Source organism: Salvelinus sp. IW2-2015, linkage group LG20 (genome assembly GCF_002910315.2).
Source record: "Salvelinus sp. IW2-2015 linkage group LG20, ASM291031v2, whole genome shotgun sequence".
NCBI classification, from domain to species: domain Eukaryota; kingdom Metazoa; phylum Chordata; class Actinopteri; order Salmoniformes; family Salmonidae; genus Salvelinus; species Salvelinus sp. IW2-2015.
In genome coordinates, this window is record NC_036860.1 from 7,839,923 (window position 1) to 7,856,391 (window position 16,469).

A 16,469-nucleotide genomic window follows, 5' to 3' on the forward strand; every position below is an offset into this window, starting at 1 on the left:
CTCGCTCTCGCTCTCGCTCTCGCTCTCGCTCTCGCTCTCGCTCTCGCTCTCGCTCTCGCTCTCGCTCTCGCTCTCGCTCTCGCTCTCGCTGTCTCTGTCTCTGACTGTTGTATCTGCCACACACAGCTCTATCTCAGGGCGTTTCCTCTACGTGTACTGCAATACCCTGCACTGTCAGGAATCTCTGTTTATGTCCCTCTCCGCTCCCCCTCTCCACAACAACAGGATGGATTGATACACTAACTTTGATGCACAGTTCTTACTAGAAGAGGTTATCGAATGGATGACTCGTACAATAAAAAGCTCTTAGGACGTACAGTACCAGTCAGAAGTTTGGACACACCTACTCATTCAAGGGTTTTTCTTTATTTGTACTATTTTCTACATTGTAGAATAATAGTGAAGACATCAAAACTATGCAATAACACATATGGAGTCATGTAGTAACCAAAAAAGTGTTAAACAAATCAAAATACATTTTATATTTGAGATTCTTCAATGTAGCCACCCTTTGCCTTGATGACACCTTTGCACACTGTTGGCATTCTCTCAACCAGCTGGAATGCTTTTCCAGCAGTCTTGAAGGAGTTCCCACATATTCTGAGCACTGGTTGGCTGCTTTTCCTTCACTCTGCGGTCCAACTCATCCCAAACCATCTCAATTGGGTTGAGGTCGGATGCAGCACTCCATCACTCTCCTTCTTACAAATAGACCTTACACAGCCTGGAGGTGTGTTGGGTCATTGTCCTGCTGAAAAACAAATGATAGTCCCACTAAGCGCAAACCAGATGGGATGACGTATCGCTGCAGAATGTTGTGGTAGCCGTGCTGGTTAAGTGTGCCTTGAATTCTAAATACATCACTGACACCCCCCCCACACCATCACAACTCCTCCTCCATGCTTCACGGTGGAAACCACACATGCGAAGATCCTCCGTTCACCTACTCTGTGACTCACAAAGACACAGGGGTTGGAACCAATAATCTCAAATTTGGACTCATCAGACCAAGGACAGATTTCTCCCGGTCTAATGACCATTGCTCATGTTTCTTGGCACAAGCAAGTGCTTTAGTAGTGGTTTCTTTGCAGCAATTCGACCATGAAGGCCTGATTCACACAGTCTCCTCTGAACAGTTGATGTTGAGATGTGTTTGCTACTTGAACTCTGTAAGCATTTATTTGGGCTGTAATTCCTGAGGCTGGTAACTCTAATGAACTTAAACCCTGCAGCAGAGTTAACTCTCTGTCTTCCTTTCCTGTGCGCTTGAAGAAACTTTCAAAGTTCTTGACATTTTCCAGGTAGACTGACCTTCATGTCTTAAAGTAATGATGGACTCTCATTTCGCTTTGATTATTCTAGCTGTTCTTGCCATAATATGGACTTGGTATTTGACCAAATACGCCTATCTTCTGTATACAACCCCTACCTTGTCACAACACAACTGACTGGCTCAAACTCGTGAAGAAGGAAAGAAATTCCACAAATGAACTTTAAACAAGGCATACCTGTTGATTTGAAATGCATTCCAGGTGACGACCTCATGAAGCTGGTTGAGAGAATGCAAAGCTGTCATCAAGGCAAAGAGTGGCTACTTTGAAGAATCTCAAATATAAAATATATTTCATGGTGTTGATGTCTTCACTATTATTCTACAATGTAGAAAATAGTAAAACTAAAGAAAAACCCTTGAATGAGTAGGTGTGTCAACTTTTTTGACTGGTAAATGATTCCTTCATTAAGCTAACATTGATGTTTTCATCCCACTAGTGTACATGTTTTTCTTGCCCTTTTTGTCTGTTTATTGATGTCTGTCTTTTCAAATACAGGACTTATCTTACCATTCCATATGTTTTCTGTCTCTTACCGGGACTCACAGCTACATGCACGCACGCATGCACAGAGAGCATTCACCCCCCTCCCACACACACATATTCCTGTGTTGCGCTAACCATGCTGCTGTGTCCTGCCAGGTCTACAGGGCCACGGGCAGTAGGCAGCAGATGGCCTCTCTCTCATGGGCCCCCTGCCCTCTCACCTCCCCTCTTCCCCTCTGGGCTGGTGCAGTCAGCACACTGTTAGTGGCTTCTCCATCTACAAACCAGGGGAGATTTAGGCTGAGTCTCATTTCTATCAAATGGTCTCCTTTCCTCATCTCCTTCCTCTCTGATGATCATTGATTTAAATGACTGGCTGTCCATTACTATTAAATGGGCACCGTTTCTAGCCATTTTGACCATGGCTCTAAGACTGCATAGGTGGAACCAAGGGGTTGCTTGGCTTTCATGTGGCAAATGATAGGAGCATGGAGCGATCTGGTGTCACATATTCAATGAGTAACTGAATGTCTAAAAACTGAGGGTGCATCATTCATGATGAAGCTGCACTTTTGGATAATACTTTCTTTGTCCGAAGTTGTGCAGAATTTTTGAATGCGAAGAATGAAGTGTCTTGAGGCAGTTAATCACAGATTGTGATGTTTGTTGCAAACTCTAATGCAGTAAGTGTATTATTGGCTGGATTAACCCCCAGGCCAGTTCTGGTAATAGTGGATTTTGAAGAGAAAAACAAAAGCCCAGCTATGTTTAAAATAATAATAATCGGCCACTGTTCTCACAGACTGTTCTCACAGACTACTCTGTCCAACGCTTACAACTGTTACTGTAGCTATATAATGACCAGTACTGTGTTCCCCAAGCATCCATTACAGCACAGAGCTACCATCCATTGGCGTTTTCTGATAAGGTAGAATAGACCTAAAGGATACTGTCCAGAGTGTCGATTGGAGTTCACAGATAAGATAGGGGGGTTAACGGGGCACAAGATTGGGTGATTCGCAGGACAACCCAAGCTAGCTCGGGGCAACTTTAATCATCTTCATTTGCAACAATCTTACCACAACCTTACTTATCTTCATTTGATCCTGGATGTTCTATTCGTTTTGTTTGTGGAGTTAAGTCTAAGATATATATTTCACATTTGATCCACTAAAATATCTATACTTTATACTACAGTGTAACACTCTCCATTTGAGATGTAATGCGTGAACCCCTTTCCAGCCCAAATACACACATCATCCATCTTTATCATGCAGCCATTCCTTCAGGAAAGTGTGGAACCCCCTGTGTGTGTTTGTGTTCTCCTCTCATCCCTCCATTCTCTCTTCTTTAGCTGCATGTTTAATTACCTGCCTACCAGGGAAATGGGTCAGCAGTGTGATGATCAGCTGAGCACTCGGGATCAATCACCCTGATGACTATGCTCCCGGGCAGACGTGCCCATTAGCGCATGAGTGTGTTGTTATGTGCGTGTGAGTGAGTAGAAATGGGGGGGGGGGGGGGGGGGGTCGCTGCTCATTTTCTGGTGAATTCCTAATGTGATTTCCTTGAGGGTTCTTCCAGGGAGAAACAGCCACGGGGCTAAGCATTGTAGCAGACAGACGAGACGAGGAGGCTTGTTAGATGATGGGGTGGTGAAGCTAAGCTAAGGGCTGCAGGCCGACTAAACTTGTCGATATACATAAATGCATCGACACATTGCGCTCTGTCTCTCTCGCTCTCTGCACTGTAGTCTGTTATGTTTATGTTTCTACAGTACCTAATCTAGAATTCTATCCCCCTTTCTCTCTCTCTCTTTCTCTCTTCACAGTGCCCATTGCGCCATGTCCGCCACACAGCTGGAGGAGACAGAAAATGTTTTCGGTGAGTGTTTCTCTCTCTCTGAGTGTGTGTGTTTGTCTCGCACATTTAATGAGCGTTGTACATGTGACACACGAACGAAGTTTGTGTGTATATCAAAGAAAGATACACAATATGAGGCACACAGTCTGACCTAAGCTGTGTGTGCTGTGCGCTGGTCCTATAACTTTCTGAATTCCGTGGGTCAGGGAAATCTGTGGAACATGAGGGGGTCTGTTATTGTAATGATACGTGGGAAGGCCTATGCTATGAAATCTCATGACTGCCCTTCTCAGCCGAAAGGGCGGTCTAGTCAGGCTACACATGCATGCAGACATACACACACACGAGCACTCCATGTCCTATTTTAAGAAAATCAATTCCTAAAGAGGCTATGACTCAGACTTCTACATCACAGCACCTTTTGTATATAACGTTGTAACCAGCAGTGACCAAGCTACCTCTCAGTCAGAGTCCTATAAATACTCCCTATTCCCCTTTGGAACAGCTCCCAGGTCACCTCTCTCTCCCTGAAAAAGACACCCCAGCACTAATGTGGAACATCACCCTTTGTGTGGACTCAGCCGTTTGGGTCTCAGCGGTGTCAGGTCCAATTCCCCAATGTGCCGACTAGTGCATACCTGCCCCCCTGCCCCCTCTACCCCTCTGACACTGTCTTATTGGCCCAGACGCCCCAAATGAGCTCAACTGCTCTGAAAACCAGAAATTGCAACGGTATTATGGATTCACTTGGCTAACATTGAAACGTGCATCTACCTGCCTGTCATTCGCTTCGGATGTGAGGTATATTTAGAGTGTGTTTGCATTTTATCTGTGTGTGTCTCCCACAGCACATCTTTCAGATATTCAGTCACTAAATTAGACAAAACAAAACAGCCAGTGGATTAGCCTGACAATCTCGAAATGTTGGCGGTGGGCAACACTAATAGACATTTTTGAACTGCCCATATCTTGTTTGCTTCGCCAGCTCTCTGCCGTTTTCTTAATATACTGTACACACCCACCCCCGCTTTCCTCTAGTGATGCGCCTGTGAGATTGACCTTCATACCTCTCCAGAAAGGCCCACAGGGAAATATGGAGTCGGGGGTAGTGCGCTCTGTATACCTATAATGGGGGTGGGTTGTAGTATATCTTTCTCCCACCTACTCTATGTACTGTATGGTCTGTGTAGAATCCAATAAGGGGTGGGATGATGGCTTATGGGGGATGAGAGGGGGGTGTGGCTTGGTTTGGTCAATATTTAATGGTGCCTCTTAGCACAGAGACTAGGTCTAATAAGAGCAGGGGGATAATGTGCACCGCAGGGGGTAACAGAATGGAAACAGAAAGGAAACAGAATAGAGAGGTGATTCTGGGCCTCTCAGTTCACCATCCTCCTTCACCCCGTTTTACTCCTCCTTGTAGTCTCGTATAATGTTGTGAACAGGAGGGTTGATGTACCGGAGCCAAGAAATGCAGTCTTTTAAATGTGAGGGATTCATCCGGTAAAATAGCTTGTTGCGGTTGTTGTCTGTTGTCTTTGGGGTCGCTGTGCTTGGTCTCCCTTGACTCGCTCAGTGGAAACGCGATAGAGAACGTAGGCGGCGGGGGCGAGCGGAACAGTTTCCCTCTGCGGCAGTTCGGCCTGTCTGCCTTCATTACTGGCTGTGTACATCCTAATACTGAATCACGGAGCCAGCCAATACACAGCTCATCCAATGAACCACAAAGACAATGTCATACTGAACTAGCAGTCACAGTGCTGTGGTAGCACACAGCCCATAACACACTGAACCCAACCTAACGCCATACAGTTCAATCAATATAGGCTGTGAATTCATATCCACTCAAACCTTGCGCTGATATTCTTTATACAAAGCTTGTTTAAGGCTTCAGTTATACTGAACCAAACCTTGCTTCCCGATACAAAGCATGTATCATATAATAAACCAGCCTTTACATTACCACTCAGGGAGCTAAACCAAACATGTACAACCCTAAACAGAGCCTGTATCACACTCCAACCTAGTTCCGTTCCCACGGAGATAGAAAAGGACATGTTTTAGGACTGAATCAGGGGCCTGTAGTATGGATGATTATCAGTGTTTGGTTGGCTTGCATCCCACAGGGAACTCCCTCTGCTGTTGCTGTAGCCGTAGCATTGATTGCTAGCTTTACCTCAACCCCCACCACCTAACCAGCTTGAGGAACGCAGCACCAATCCGAAACAGCAAAGCACTCAATTCCATTCACCCCCAGATTGCGTAAAATTGAATTTAATGAACCTTACACTCTACCACACTGAGTTGGAGTGTTGTGGTTTTGGACTCGATAGCCCAAGCTAGACCCAGTGGTGTCTATCTAGACAAATTAGCTTTGAGTGCTGCTTGAGTTTTAGCCTGCTGTGCAAGGACGTTACCACTCGGCTACACTACTAGAGCAATTCACTTCTGTGCTCAATTCTATTTCTGGAGAGATGTGTGACATGCAGGGGTTGGAACCGATTTATTTCCCCTTATCGTTCATAACAGAACTGTAACAATGTGCGCTGAGAGTCGGCAAGCAAGTTCAGGGAGTGAGTGTTTTAATAAAATAAACGGAACATAATACAAAACAAGAACCTCGAACAACGCACAGACATGAAACAGAAACAGAAACAATGACACCTGGGGAAGGAACCAAAGGGAGTGACATACGGGGAAGGTAATCAAGGAAGTGATGGAGTCCAGGTGTCTGACGACGCGCAGGTGCGAGTAACGATGGTGACAGGTGTGCGACATAACGAGCATCCTGGTGACCTAGAGGGCGGAGAGGGAGCACACGTGACAAGAACCAGTATATATTTTTTTCAGTTCCACTGTTCCGACCAGCAAAATAAAGTTCTGAACTGGTTTGAACCCCAAAAAAGTCACCTCTAATAATCAGAATTATATCTCTGGAGGAGCGGCTTCTACAAAGGAACTTTGAATGTCTTTGAACTTCAGAGAGTTGGTTTAACGTTGTACCAAAGCTAACTAGCTAGCTTGTGTGTGTGCAGAGCGACACCAGAATTAAAATAAAACATTTGTAGTGAATAAATCCAATGTGAAACGTGATAACTATTTAGTATCCTTAACTAGCGTTGAAAAAATTTATCCCATTCTTCTCTAACAAAAAATCTCTCTTCCTAATTTCTGAATCAAACAGTAGTAGGTTAGCAGGCAGGCAGACACTAGAATAAGAGTGAGGGCTTTGCATAGCAGCTTTGTTGCGTTCTTTTTTTGTGCGAATGGATGCCCGGAACGTAAAATAATGTTATTAACCGGTTCCCATGCTTTTAAAATAACGGTTCTGTTCCAGAATAGTATAGATCACTTTCGTTCCCGGTTTTGATTCTGTTCCTCGAAAAATGCTCTACTTTCCGGTTTTCAGTTCTGTTCCCTGAACCGTTTACAACCCCTGGTGATATGTACTGTACTGTAAGCTGTTGCTAATTTGGACCGAATACAATAAATCTGTAAGATAGCAGATGGCTCTTGTTGAGTCGTGTTTTCTGAAGTGAAGACGGTTCCCTTTCGTCGACTGTGAGGTGCGTGAAAAGGTATTGGAGACAGGTCCCCTTCATCTCTGAGCATGTAGCCCATAACATGCACAGAGCGGGCGAAAGGCCAGTTGGGGGTTCAACCTTCCTTGTCAGTAGGCTGATGATAGAACTATGGATGGAAAATGTCACTCTGCCTCCATTTGACTGGATCACTGAGCAGCACGAAGATTGATTTAGAGTGCACCTCAAATTGCACCTTATTCCCTAGGGCCCATAGAGCTCAAGTCAAAAGTAGTGCAAATGTAGGGATCAGGCTGCCATTTGGGACGCAGACACTGAATGTAGCCATGGTGAGTCATATAGACATATATACTTTCATTTTCAAATTCAACCTCACATGTTAAGACACTGTCGTAAGCTAGGACAGAGAGCGCGGCGTCCATATTTGCCCGACCACAGTCAAGTCCACCTGTACCGAGTCCAGTGGAAGTGCTGCAATATTTTGGAGCTCGTTGTGCTTTTCTTAGATGAGAATGGATCTCTGGTAATTTAGTGTGATCTGCCCTTTTACTCAAACTGTTCAGAAGTGACATGCCAATGTCAATATAACAATTTGTTATTGCCAATGCTATGAGTCATATGCATAATCCGATAGCGCATAAGGTTTACATGAAGAGTCATTCTTGATGTTTGTTTTGTGCAATGACCATTAACTGGAATGCTGTTTTAAATTGTTTGTCTGCATTCAATGGAAAAACAGTAGGAGTTGTCTGCACCACAATTCAGTTCAGGGAAACCTTCCCTCACATTCTGACTCAGAATATTTTTTTAAAACTGTTCTAAAACAATGTATTTAAATGAGTTGTAGATAAATCGGTCGCATTTGTGTTGTTAAGGAGATTAAATAGATTTTTTTTTAAATATACTTCATTGCACCTCATGTCCTTGGTGTCCGAGTGTGTTCATCAACACTCCCTTCCTTATCATTATCCCTGTGTCTCTGAACCCCGCTGAGAGGCTGCATGGACGGTGTGCTGCCTGGGCATTTTTACATGACTAAAGACCAATTACATTAGAGTGAGCACTCAGCCACGGGAGAGAGGGAATAGGATATGCACGTCAAGAAATATGAGTCGAACTTTAGATTTCCTCTTAATTCTCACACAACTCGCATAAGACTTGAGTCATATTTTCTCTCTCTCTTCCTGGATTTTTTCTCGCTTATTTTTTCCCCCCCGAGTTGTATTACTTTTGGTGTCGGTGGTGAGATCCTTTGAAAATAGGTTCTCAGGTATTTAGCCCAATATTGTCCAGGACAAGATAATAATTACTATATACTATATATTTCAAAAATCTGTCCCAAACCTGAATGACTGCAGTGAGCACCAGAGAAGAGAACTTCAGTGATATTGTGTTGTTCATAGCTGATGAAAGGTCTCACCACTTTCCTCTGTTGTATCTTATTTTTAGTCTGGCTCGGCTGGTGTTAGATCCTCTGGTGTAGGAGCAGTCTGTGCAGTACAGTCTGTGATGAGATCTGAGCGTCAGCATGGTGAGAGAGGGGTATCGGATGAATCCTGTTAGTTGGCACTTTCACTGCAGCGTGGCCGGCAATGAATCATCACTGGCCTCCATTCTGAAACAACAACAGTAACAAGAGCACTTAGCTGTTGACTCACTCAAATCTGGCCCCTCTGTGTCTCTCCGTCACTGTACTGATGCACCTGTTCCTGAAGAGGGAGATGGGAAGAATAAAAATAACTAGTACAATTGAATTACATATGTTTAAAAAAATTAAAAAATAAAATATTTCTCACAAGTAATAGATCAATTGAATTCTGTCCGGGGCTTTGACTTTCATACATGTTTGATTAGGTAATTGTAATACATGAATCCCTACGACAGTGTCAATGCTTCCCAAGTAAAAAGCTCATGTTTAGTCGAGGGTTAGAGGCACTGTGTTTGTGGATCGATACAGTGCCTCCAGAAAGTATTCAAACCCCTTGACTTATTCCACATTTTGTTGTGTTACGGCTAGAATAAAATTTAAAAAATCTCACCCATCTACACACAATACTTCATAATAAAGTGAAAACATGTTTTTAGAAATCTATGCAAATTTATTGAACATGAAATTCAGAAATATCTCATTATGGGTATGCTTGATGCAGCCACCACCATGCTTCAAAATATGAAGAGTGGTGTTGGATTTGCCCCAAACATAACACTTTGTATTCAGGACTTAATAGTTTCTTTGCCACATTTTTTTATGTATGTTTTGGAATATTTTTATTCTGTACAGGCTTCCTTCTATTCACTTTGTCAATTAGGTTAATATTGTGGAGTAACTACAATGTTGTTGATCCATCCTCAGTTTTCTCCTATAACAGCCATTAAACTCTCTAACTGTTTAAAAGTTACCATTGGCCTCATGGTGAAATCTCTGAGTGGTTTCCTTCCCTTCAGTCAACCGAGTTAGGAAGGTCGCTTGTATCTTTGTAGTGACTGGGTGTATTGCTACACCATCCAAAGTGTAATGAATAACATGCTCAAAGGGATAGTCAATGTATGCTTTTTTACCCATCTATCAATATGTGCCCTTCATTGCGACCCGTCTGAAAATCTCCCTGGTCTTTATGGTTGAATCTGTGTTTGAAATTCACTGCTCGACTGAGGGGCCTTACAGATAATTGTATGAGTCGGGTACAGAGATGAGCAAGTCATTCCAAAATCATGTTAAGCACTATTATTGCACACAGAGTGAGCAACAATTTACTCCAGAAGTTATTTAGGTTTGCCATAACAAAGGGGTTGAATACTTATTGACTCATACATTTCAGCTCATTATTTTTAATTAATTTGTCAACATTTCTAAAAACATCATTCCCTCTTGACATTATGGGGTATTGTGTGTAGGCGGGTGACACAAAATCTAAATGTAAACAATATTAAATTCAGGCTGTAACATAAGAAAATGTGGAAAAAGTCAAGGGGTATGAATACTTTCTGAAGACAAGTATTCAGGTAGGGCAATGTTCATCCCCCACAATCCTCTGCGGACTCAGTCACAGGAGAACGCCCAATGTGATTAAATAGATTCATTGTCATGTATTTGGGGGCTGGATGGAGGGATGAGGGGAGGGGCGGGAGAGATAATTGATGGAAACGCTGAAGGGCTCTCAGATTGGGGTCAAGAGGTTGAAGGCAAAAGGATCATTCCTCTGGGTTCACCACAGATAGAGGATGTTTGAGCAGGAGGAGGATCAGAAACACATTTCGCCTGATCAATTAAACTCCTCAGTGTGACATGCAAAGGTGGTATGGTGGTTGTAATCTCATCTTGAACCTTCTCGTAACACAGACATTAGAGGATTTTTTTTTACATGCATGGATTTAGCTTTTGCCCAGTAGTTTATCTTTCTAGGTCCCAGGTGAAAGGAATATATAAAAATAGCTGTAGTCTAATGTTTAGGTCTGGGCTTTCCTTGTAACACATTATGCATGGATCTGTAAAAAGCACTTCTGAAATCTGTCTCCAGTACTTATTTTAGCTTTTCTCTGTGAATTTCGTAATTTTCTCTGCGTTCTACCTTCAGACCTGAACGAGGCCATCCCAGAGACAGAGCTGCTGGACAACAGCATACAGAAGGGGCGTGCCCAGCTGTCCGTCAAAGCCAGGAGGCACCGCCCCTCTCGCTCTCGCTTCCGAGACAGCGTCAGCTCCACAGAGGGAGATGACAGTCTTGAGAGGAAGGTGAGTGACAGGCATGAGAGCCAGTCAATCGATGACATGGACTTTGAAAGGGACAGGCACACCCACAAGACACATTCCTTTGTAGTCTGATGATGACCTTGTAGCATGTGATAACAAAAGGCAAGGGCCTTGCCTTGGTAATACAAAAAGAAAACCAGTCACGTCACGGACGTCTCGCTTCCAGACAAACTAAACACCTTCTTTGGCCGCTTTGAGGATAATACAGTGCCACCGTCACGACCCGCTAACAAGGACTGCGCCCCAACCCCCGAAGTGGAGATGTTGTTTCCTACCTTCACCACCTGGGTCTCAACCCCGCCCTGTGCAATTGGGTCCTGGACTTTCTGACCGGCTGTCCTCAGGTGGTGAAGGTAGGAAACAACATCTCCACTTTGCTGACCCTCAATGCTGGGGCCCCACAAGGGTGTGTGCTCAGCCCCACAAGGGTGCGTGCTCAGCCCCCTTCTGTACTCCCTGTTCACCCATGACTGCGTGGCCATGCTCGCCTCCAACTCAATCATCAAGTTTGCAGATGACACAACAGTAGTGGGCTTGATTACCAACAACGACGTGACAGTCTACATGGAGGAGGTGAGGGCACTTGGAGTGTGGTGTCAGGAAAACAACCTCTCCCTCAATGTCAACAAAACAAAGGAGATGATCGTGGACTTAAGGAAACTGCATGGGGAGTACCCCCCCCCCCCCTATCCACATCGAAGGGACAGTAGTGGAGAAGGTAGAAAGTTTCAAGTTCCTCGGAGTACACATCACAGACAAACTGAAATAGTCCACCCACACAGACAGTGTGGTCAAGAAGGCGCAACAGCGCCTATTCAACTTCAGGAGGCTGAAGAAATATGGCTTGTCACCTAAAACCTTCACAAACTTTTACAGATGCACAATCGAGAGCATCCTGTCGGGCTGTATCACTGCCTGGTACAGCAACTGCACCTCCCTCAACGGCAAGGCTCTCCAGAGGGTGGTGAGGTCTGCACAACGCATCACCGGGGGCAAACTACCTGCCCTCCAAGACACCAACAGCACCCGATGCCAAAATGATCATCAAGGACAACAACCACCCGAGTCCATGCCTGTTCACCCCGCTACCATCCAGAAGGCGAGGTCAGTACAGGTGCATCAAAGCTGGGACCGAGAGACTGAAAAACAGCTTCTATCTCAAGGCCATCAGACTGCTAAACAGCAATCACTAACTCAGAGAGGCTGCTGCCTACATAGACTCAAATCACTGGCCACTTTAATAAATGGATCACTAGTCACTTTAATAATGTTAACATATCTTACATTACTCATCTCATATGTATATACTGTACCTTATACCATCTATTGCACCTTGCCTATGTCGCTCGGTCATTCATATATTTATATGTACGTATTATTATTCCATCCCTTTAGATTTCTGTGTATTAGGTAGTCGTTGTGGAATTGTTAGATTACTTGTTAGATATTGCTGCACTGTCGGAACTAGAAGCACAAGCATTTCGCTACACTCGCATTAACATCTGCTAACCATGTGTATGTGACCAATACAATTTGATTTGTATAGATAGATATCTTTGTATAGACAGCACCAAGGGAGTCTTTAGGTATTTATTAAGCATTTTATGTGGTCAATATACCATAATACTGCACACATGTAGCTAAGCAACTAGAGCTCTATAACTAACAGCGCTGTACATGCCTACACTCGTGAGTAGATCATGATTGGTTGATAAACAAAACTTGACTCGATCAGGCATTGAATCATGTTTCACTGCTTCACTTGACAATCCGATTTTATGGTTGAATTCTTTAGATTCAAACCCATTTAGTTGTAGACGGTCAAAGACAGTGCAACCATCCATATGAATTCCGTTTCTTAGTCCTTGAACTCAGTTCAGATGATATGGAGATTATCAGAAGAGAGAATGTCTCCATGGCCTAGGCTATTTTGGAGGGCATTGGAGAGTGTGTCTCGCTCTCTTCATATGTTGTTTGGTCATTTTGAGTATTTTCTCTCACTAGAGTTGGGGTCAAGGCATTTCATTGGACTGGCACTCAATTTGAAAAGTACCATACTACAGTAATGAGCATTTTCCCATTCAAATTTCATGTCCAAATATTCCTTACTATACAGGAGATGGAATGGAATTGACCCAAACTCATATGTCCCTAATTGTGTTCATATATATGTAAGTGCATGCTTGTGTGCGTGTATGTATGTGTGTCTGTCTGTGTGTGTGTGTGTGTGTCTGGGTGGGTGTGCTTATTGTTTGTCTCAGTCAGTTCACATATAAACATGTTGTGGTGTTTCTGAATCTTTGTGCCATAGTGTCTGGACAGCCCATTGCACTCCGTCCGTTCCCCCCTCCACTCCACCCTGCGAGGAGGCTCCTCCCCTTCGCCTGATTCGCTCCTCTCCTCGTCCTCCCCTTGTCCCACCTGTCCCACCTTACGGAGCCCCGTCTTCTCCTTCGACACCTCCCCTTACGGCGCTCCCCGGAGGAGGGCGGGACCGGGTCGCTAGCCCCTCGGGGGCGGTACCGCCAGTTGACAAATGCCACGTCTCAGGAGGCCCTGGTGACCACGCCCAACAGCTCTCCCTCCAAGTCGTTTCCCAGTTCGGACTGCTCGCCTGTTTACATTCGACGGCACGACGCCCAGCAGTGAGGGTAAGAGAGGCAGCCATCCGCATTGGGCAAGAAAATCCTCATCCTTTATTACAGTCCAAATCCCCACACTAAGAATGAAATGCCCTGTGATATTAACTATGGTATATTAAGCCTAAAGAGGCAAAGCACACACACACACACACACACACACACACACACACACACACACACACACACACACACACACACACACACACACACACACACACACACCACACACACACAACACACACACACGACACACACAGCAATTAAGTGGATTATTGGCTAAGCCATAAATGTATTGATACACAACCACCATTACTGCCATACCATTAAGGCCACACCAACATGTTGGTAATGGTGAGTTAATGTATCAAAAAATGCTTTGTCTAATCATTAATGTGCCAATTGCCAGTTTTCATTGTTTCTCAGTGTTAGTTTCAGAAAACAGTCGAGACACCAGCCCGGCCGACCCCGGCAACAACAGCCTTATCTTCGACAAGAAGACAAAGAGGAGGTTCTTGGACCTGGGGTAAGTGCTCAATATTGAGACATTTAAACTGTTTACATGGTAAACACATTGTAAATTGGTCAGTTTCAAAACTGGTGCTTTCCGTTGATTTTAACCCACTGTTTTTTTGTTCTTCTGAAGGGTCACGTTGAGACGCTCCTATGTGAGAGTCAGAAAAGACAAGTCAAACAGACTGTCAATGGGAAGCCGGTGAGTCCATGGGAAGCCATTTTGTCTCTGTCCCTCTGTTTCAATACAGGAGGCAAAATGTTGGCTCTATTAGACCTAGTTAGCACATGAGAGGCATAATTTTGTCTCTTTCAGTTAGCATATTGAAGATCTCTCTTTCACTGCACAGGGAGTCATCTGAGAGCCCGTCCAGGTCCTCTGGCTCGTTCGTGCCTTTCTCCTGGTTCACTGACAGCGCCAGGGGCTCTGTGTCCTCCGGGGCAACCCCGCCCTGCTCCCCCAAACTGGTCTCACAGGACTGCAGCCCCCGCAAGTCCAACTCTCAGGTAACTCACATCCACAATAAGATATAGACACATCCAGATACCATATTTGGGTCAGACTGCGCTATTGTGTTACTACTACCATTGTCCACTTTGTGTTTTTATCATTATCAGAGGCCTCCTGTGTTTATGTTAGCATTAGCATATAGGCTAGTCTTAATTTCATGTCTGTCATTGAGATTTCTGCCACGTCTGACAACGTCACGACAATGATGCGCGCGCTTCAAATGGACAGAAGGCCGTGTGTTGTTATGGTTCTGGATGGCCAGATAGTTAGCAACAATGACAAGAAACTGTCATGTGGTGAATCGTAAGTGGCTCGTTTCAGCTCGTTTAAACTTGTTCTTGATACCATGTCTTGTTTTGAGATGTTTTGACTGTCACCTCTATGCTAAAATGGGGGAAAAATTGCTAGATAGCTAGCTAAACAACAACTGTAATGATGTATTTGAGAGATAAGTGCTCATTGTGTAACTGTATTTATATTTTCAAGAAACATTGGAGCCGAAATATAGTTTACATGTTGTCAACAATCTAGGCCAACACCTGTTTTTCCCCATACTGTAGTTGTGCATGCGTCGGTTTCGTTGCTAAACAACCAACCCGTCTATACATTCCACAGTTTAAATAACCGAGAAAAGGATGCTGCTGTTACCCTTGGAGATATGCCAAAATATGCTTTTAACAAATCTTTTCAAATGAATTGCCAAGAAGGTGAAAACTGTCTCCCACTGGGTCTGAGCTTCAAATGCACATCAAATGAAAACGGTCAACAGATGAGAGAAGCAAACATCAGAGATATAACACTGCTACACTGCTATAAACAGTCTTGCGTAGATGCGACTAGCATCGTCAAGTTCGTCATCCTTCATAAGCCTCTCTCCCTCTCTCTCCCCCTCTTCTTCTCTCTCCATCTCTCTCCCACCCTCACTATCCATCCATCTCTCCCTCACACACAAACACCACACCACAACACACACACACACACACACACACACACACACACAACACACACACACACACACACACACACACACACACACACACACACACACACACACACACACCACACACACACACACACACACACACACACACACACACACACACACACACACACACACACACACACACACACATATATATATAGAATTGATCTGAAGCGGCCCATAGTGTGACAGCTCCTGTGGAGAGTCTGAGGGGATTGAAACCCAATTAGGAAACAAGGCGAGTTTTCCTCCAAGAGGGTGCTGCTATTCGACATTTATCGACAAGCATGGCCACATTTACACAGAGGGGACATCGATGGCCTTTTGTGCGGCACAATGTCACATACTCGTGTCAAATCGACGGATGACTTCAGGAGTTAAAACAAGAACATAGCTTCGATGCAAGACACTTCAGTTGATAGATCCGATTGACCACGTTGAGGGATTTTGGTGTTGTCTTCCTCTTACATGGTTAGGTGCATGCGCATCTATTGGATGGAAAACATAGCTTAATATACAGAAAAAAGAAGCTGAGGCACAGGGTTATAGGAAGAAGATGGGCGTATAGTGGTTGTCTGTTCAATACCCAGGACGGCAGACATATGCCTCCCACTGACTTTGCACCAGCTAATTAAAGCCTCTGCCAAAGGCCTAAGTATTTCTAAGGGAAATAGATAATATTTCAGAAGCTTGTGGGCCAATGGCTGTTTAGCTAAGAGGCACAGAAAGGACCGGTAGGAAATACATAGTCGTCCAGTCACACCGTTGATGTAACAAAACAAGGTGTGTGTTCCGTATTACAAAGTTTTTCAAATTTATTTCACTGTCAAACGTATAGTTAAAAGCATGCC

At 44.2% G+C, this 16,469-nt stretch overlaps 1 protein-coding gene across 1 annotated transcript in view; it reads left to right on the plus strand.

Annotated features, from left to right (window-relative positions):
* LOC111981423 (sterile alpha motif domain-containing protein 14) overlaps nucleotides 1-16,469 on the plus strand; it is a 32,290-nt gene that overhangs the window by 2,684 nt on the left and 13,137 nt on the right. The window contains 7 exon segments of the mRNA XM_070449172.1: nucleotides 3,649-3,701; nucleotides 10,798-10,955; nucleotides 13,285-13,435; nucleotides 13,438-13,650; nucleotides 14,039-14,138; nucleotides 14,259-14,327; nucleotides 14,476-14,632. Coding sequence (XP_070305273.1) covers nucleotides 3,662-3,701; nucleotides 10,798-10,955; nucleotides 13,285-13,435; nucleotides 13,438-13,650; nucleotides 14,039-14,138; nucleotides 14,259-14,327; nucleotides 14,476-14,632 — 888 coding nt within the window. The 5' untranslated portion in view covers nucleotides 3,649-3,661.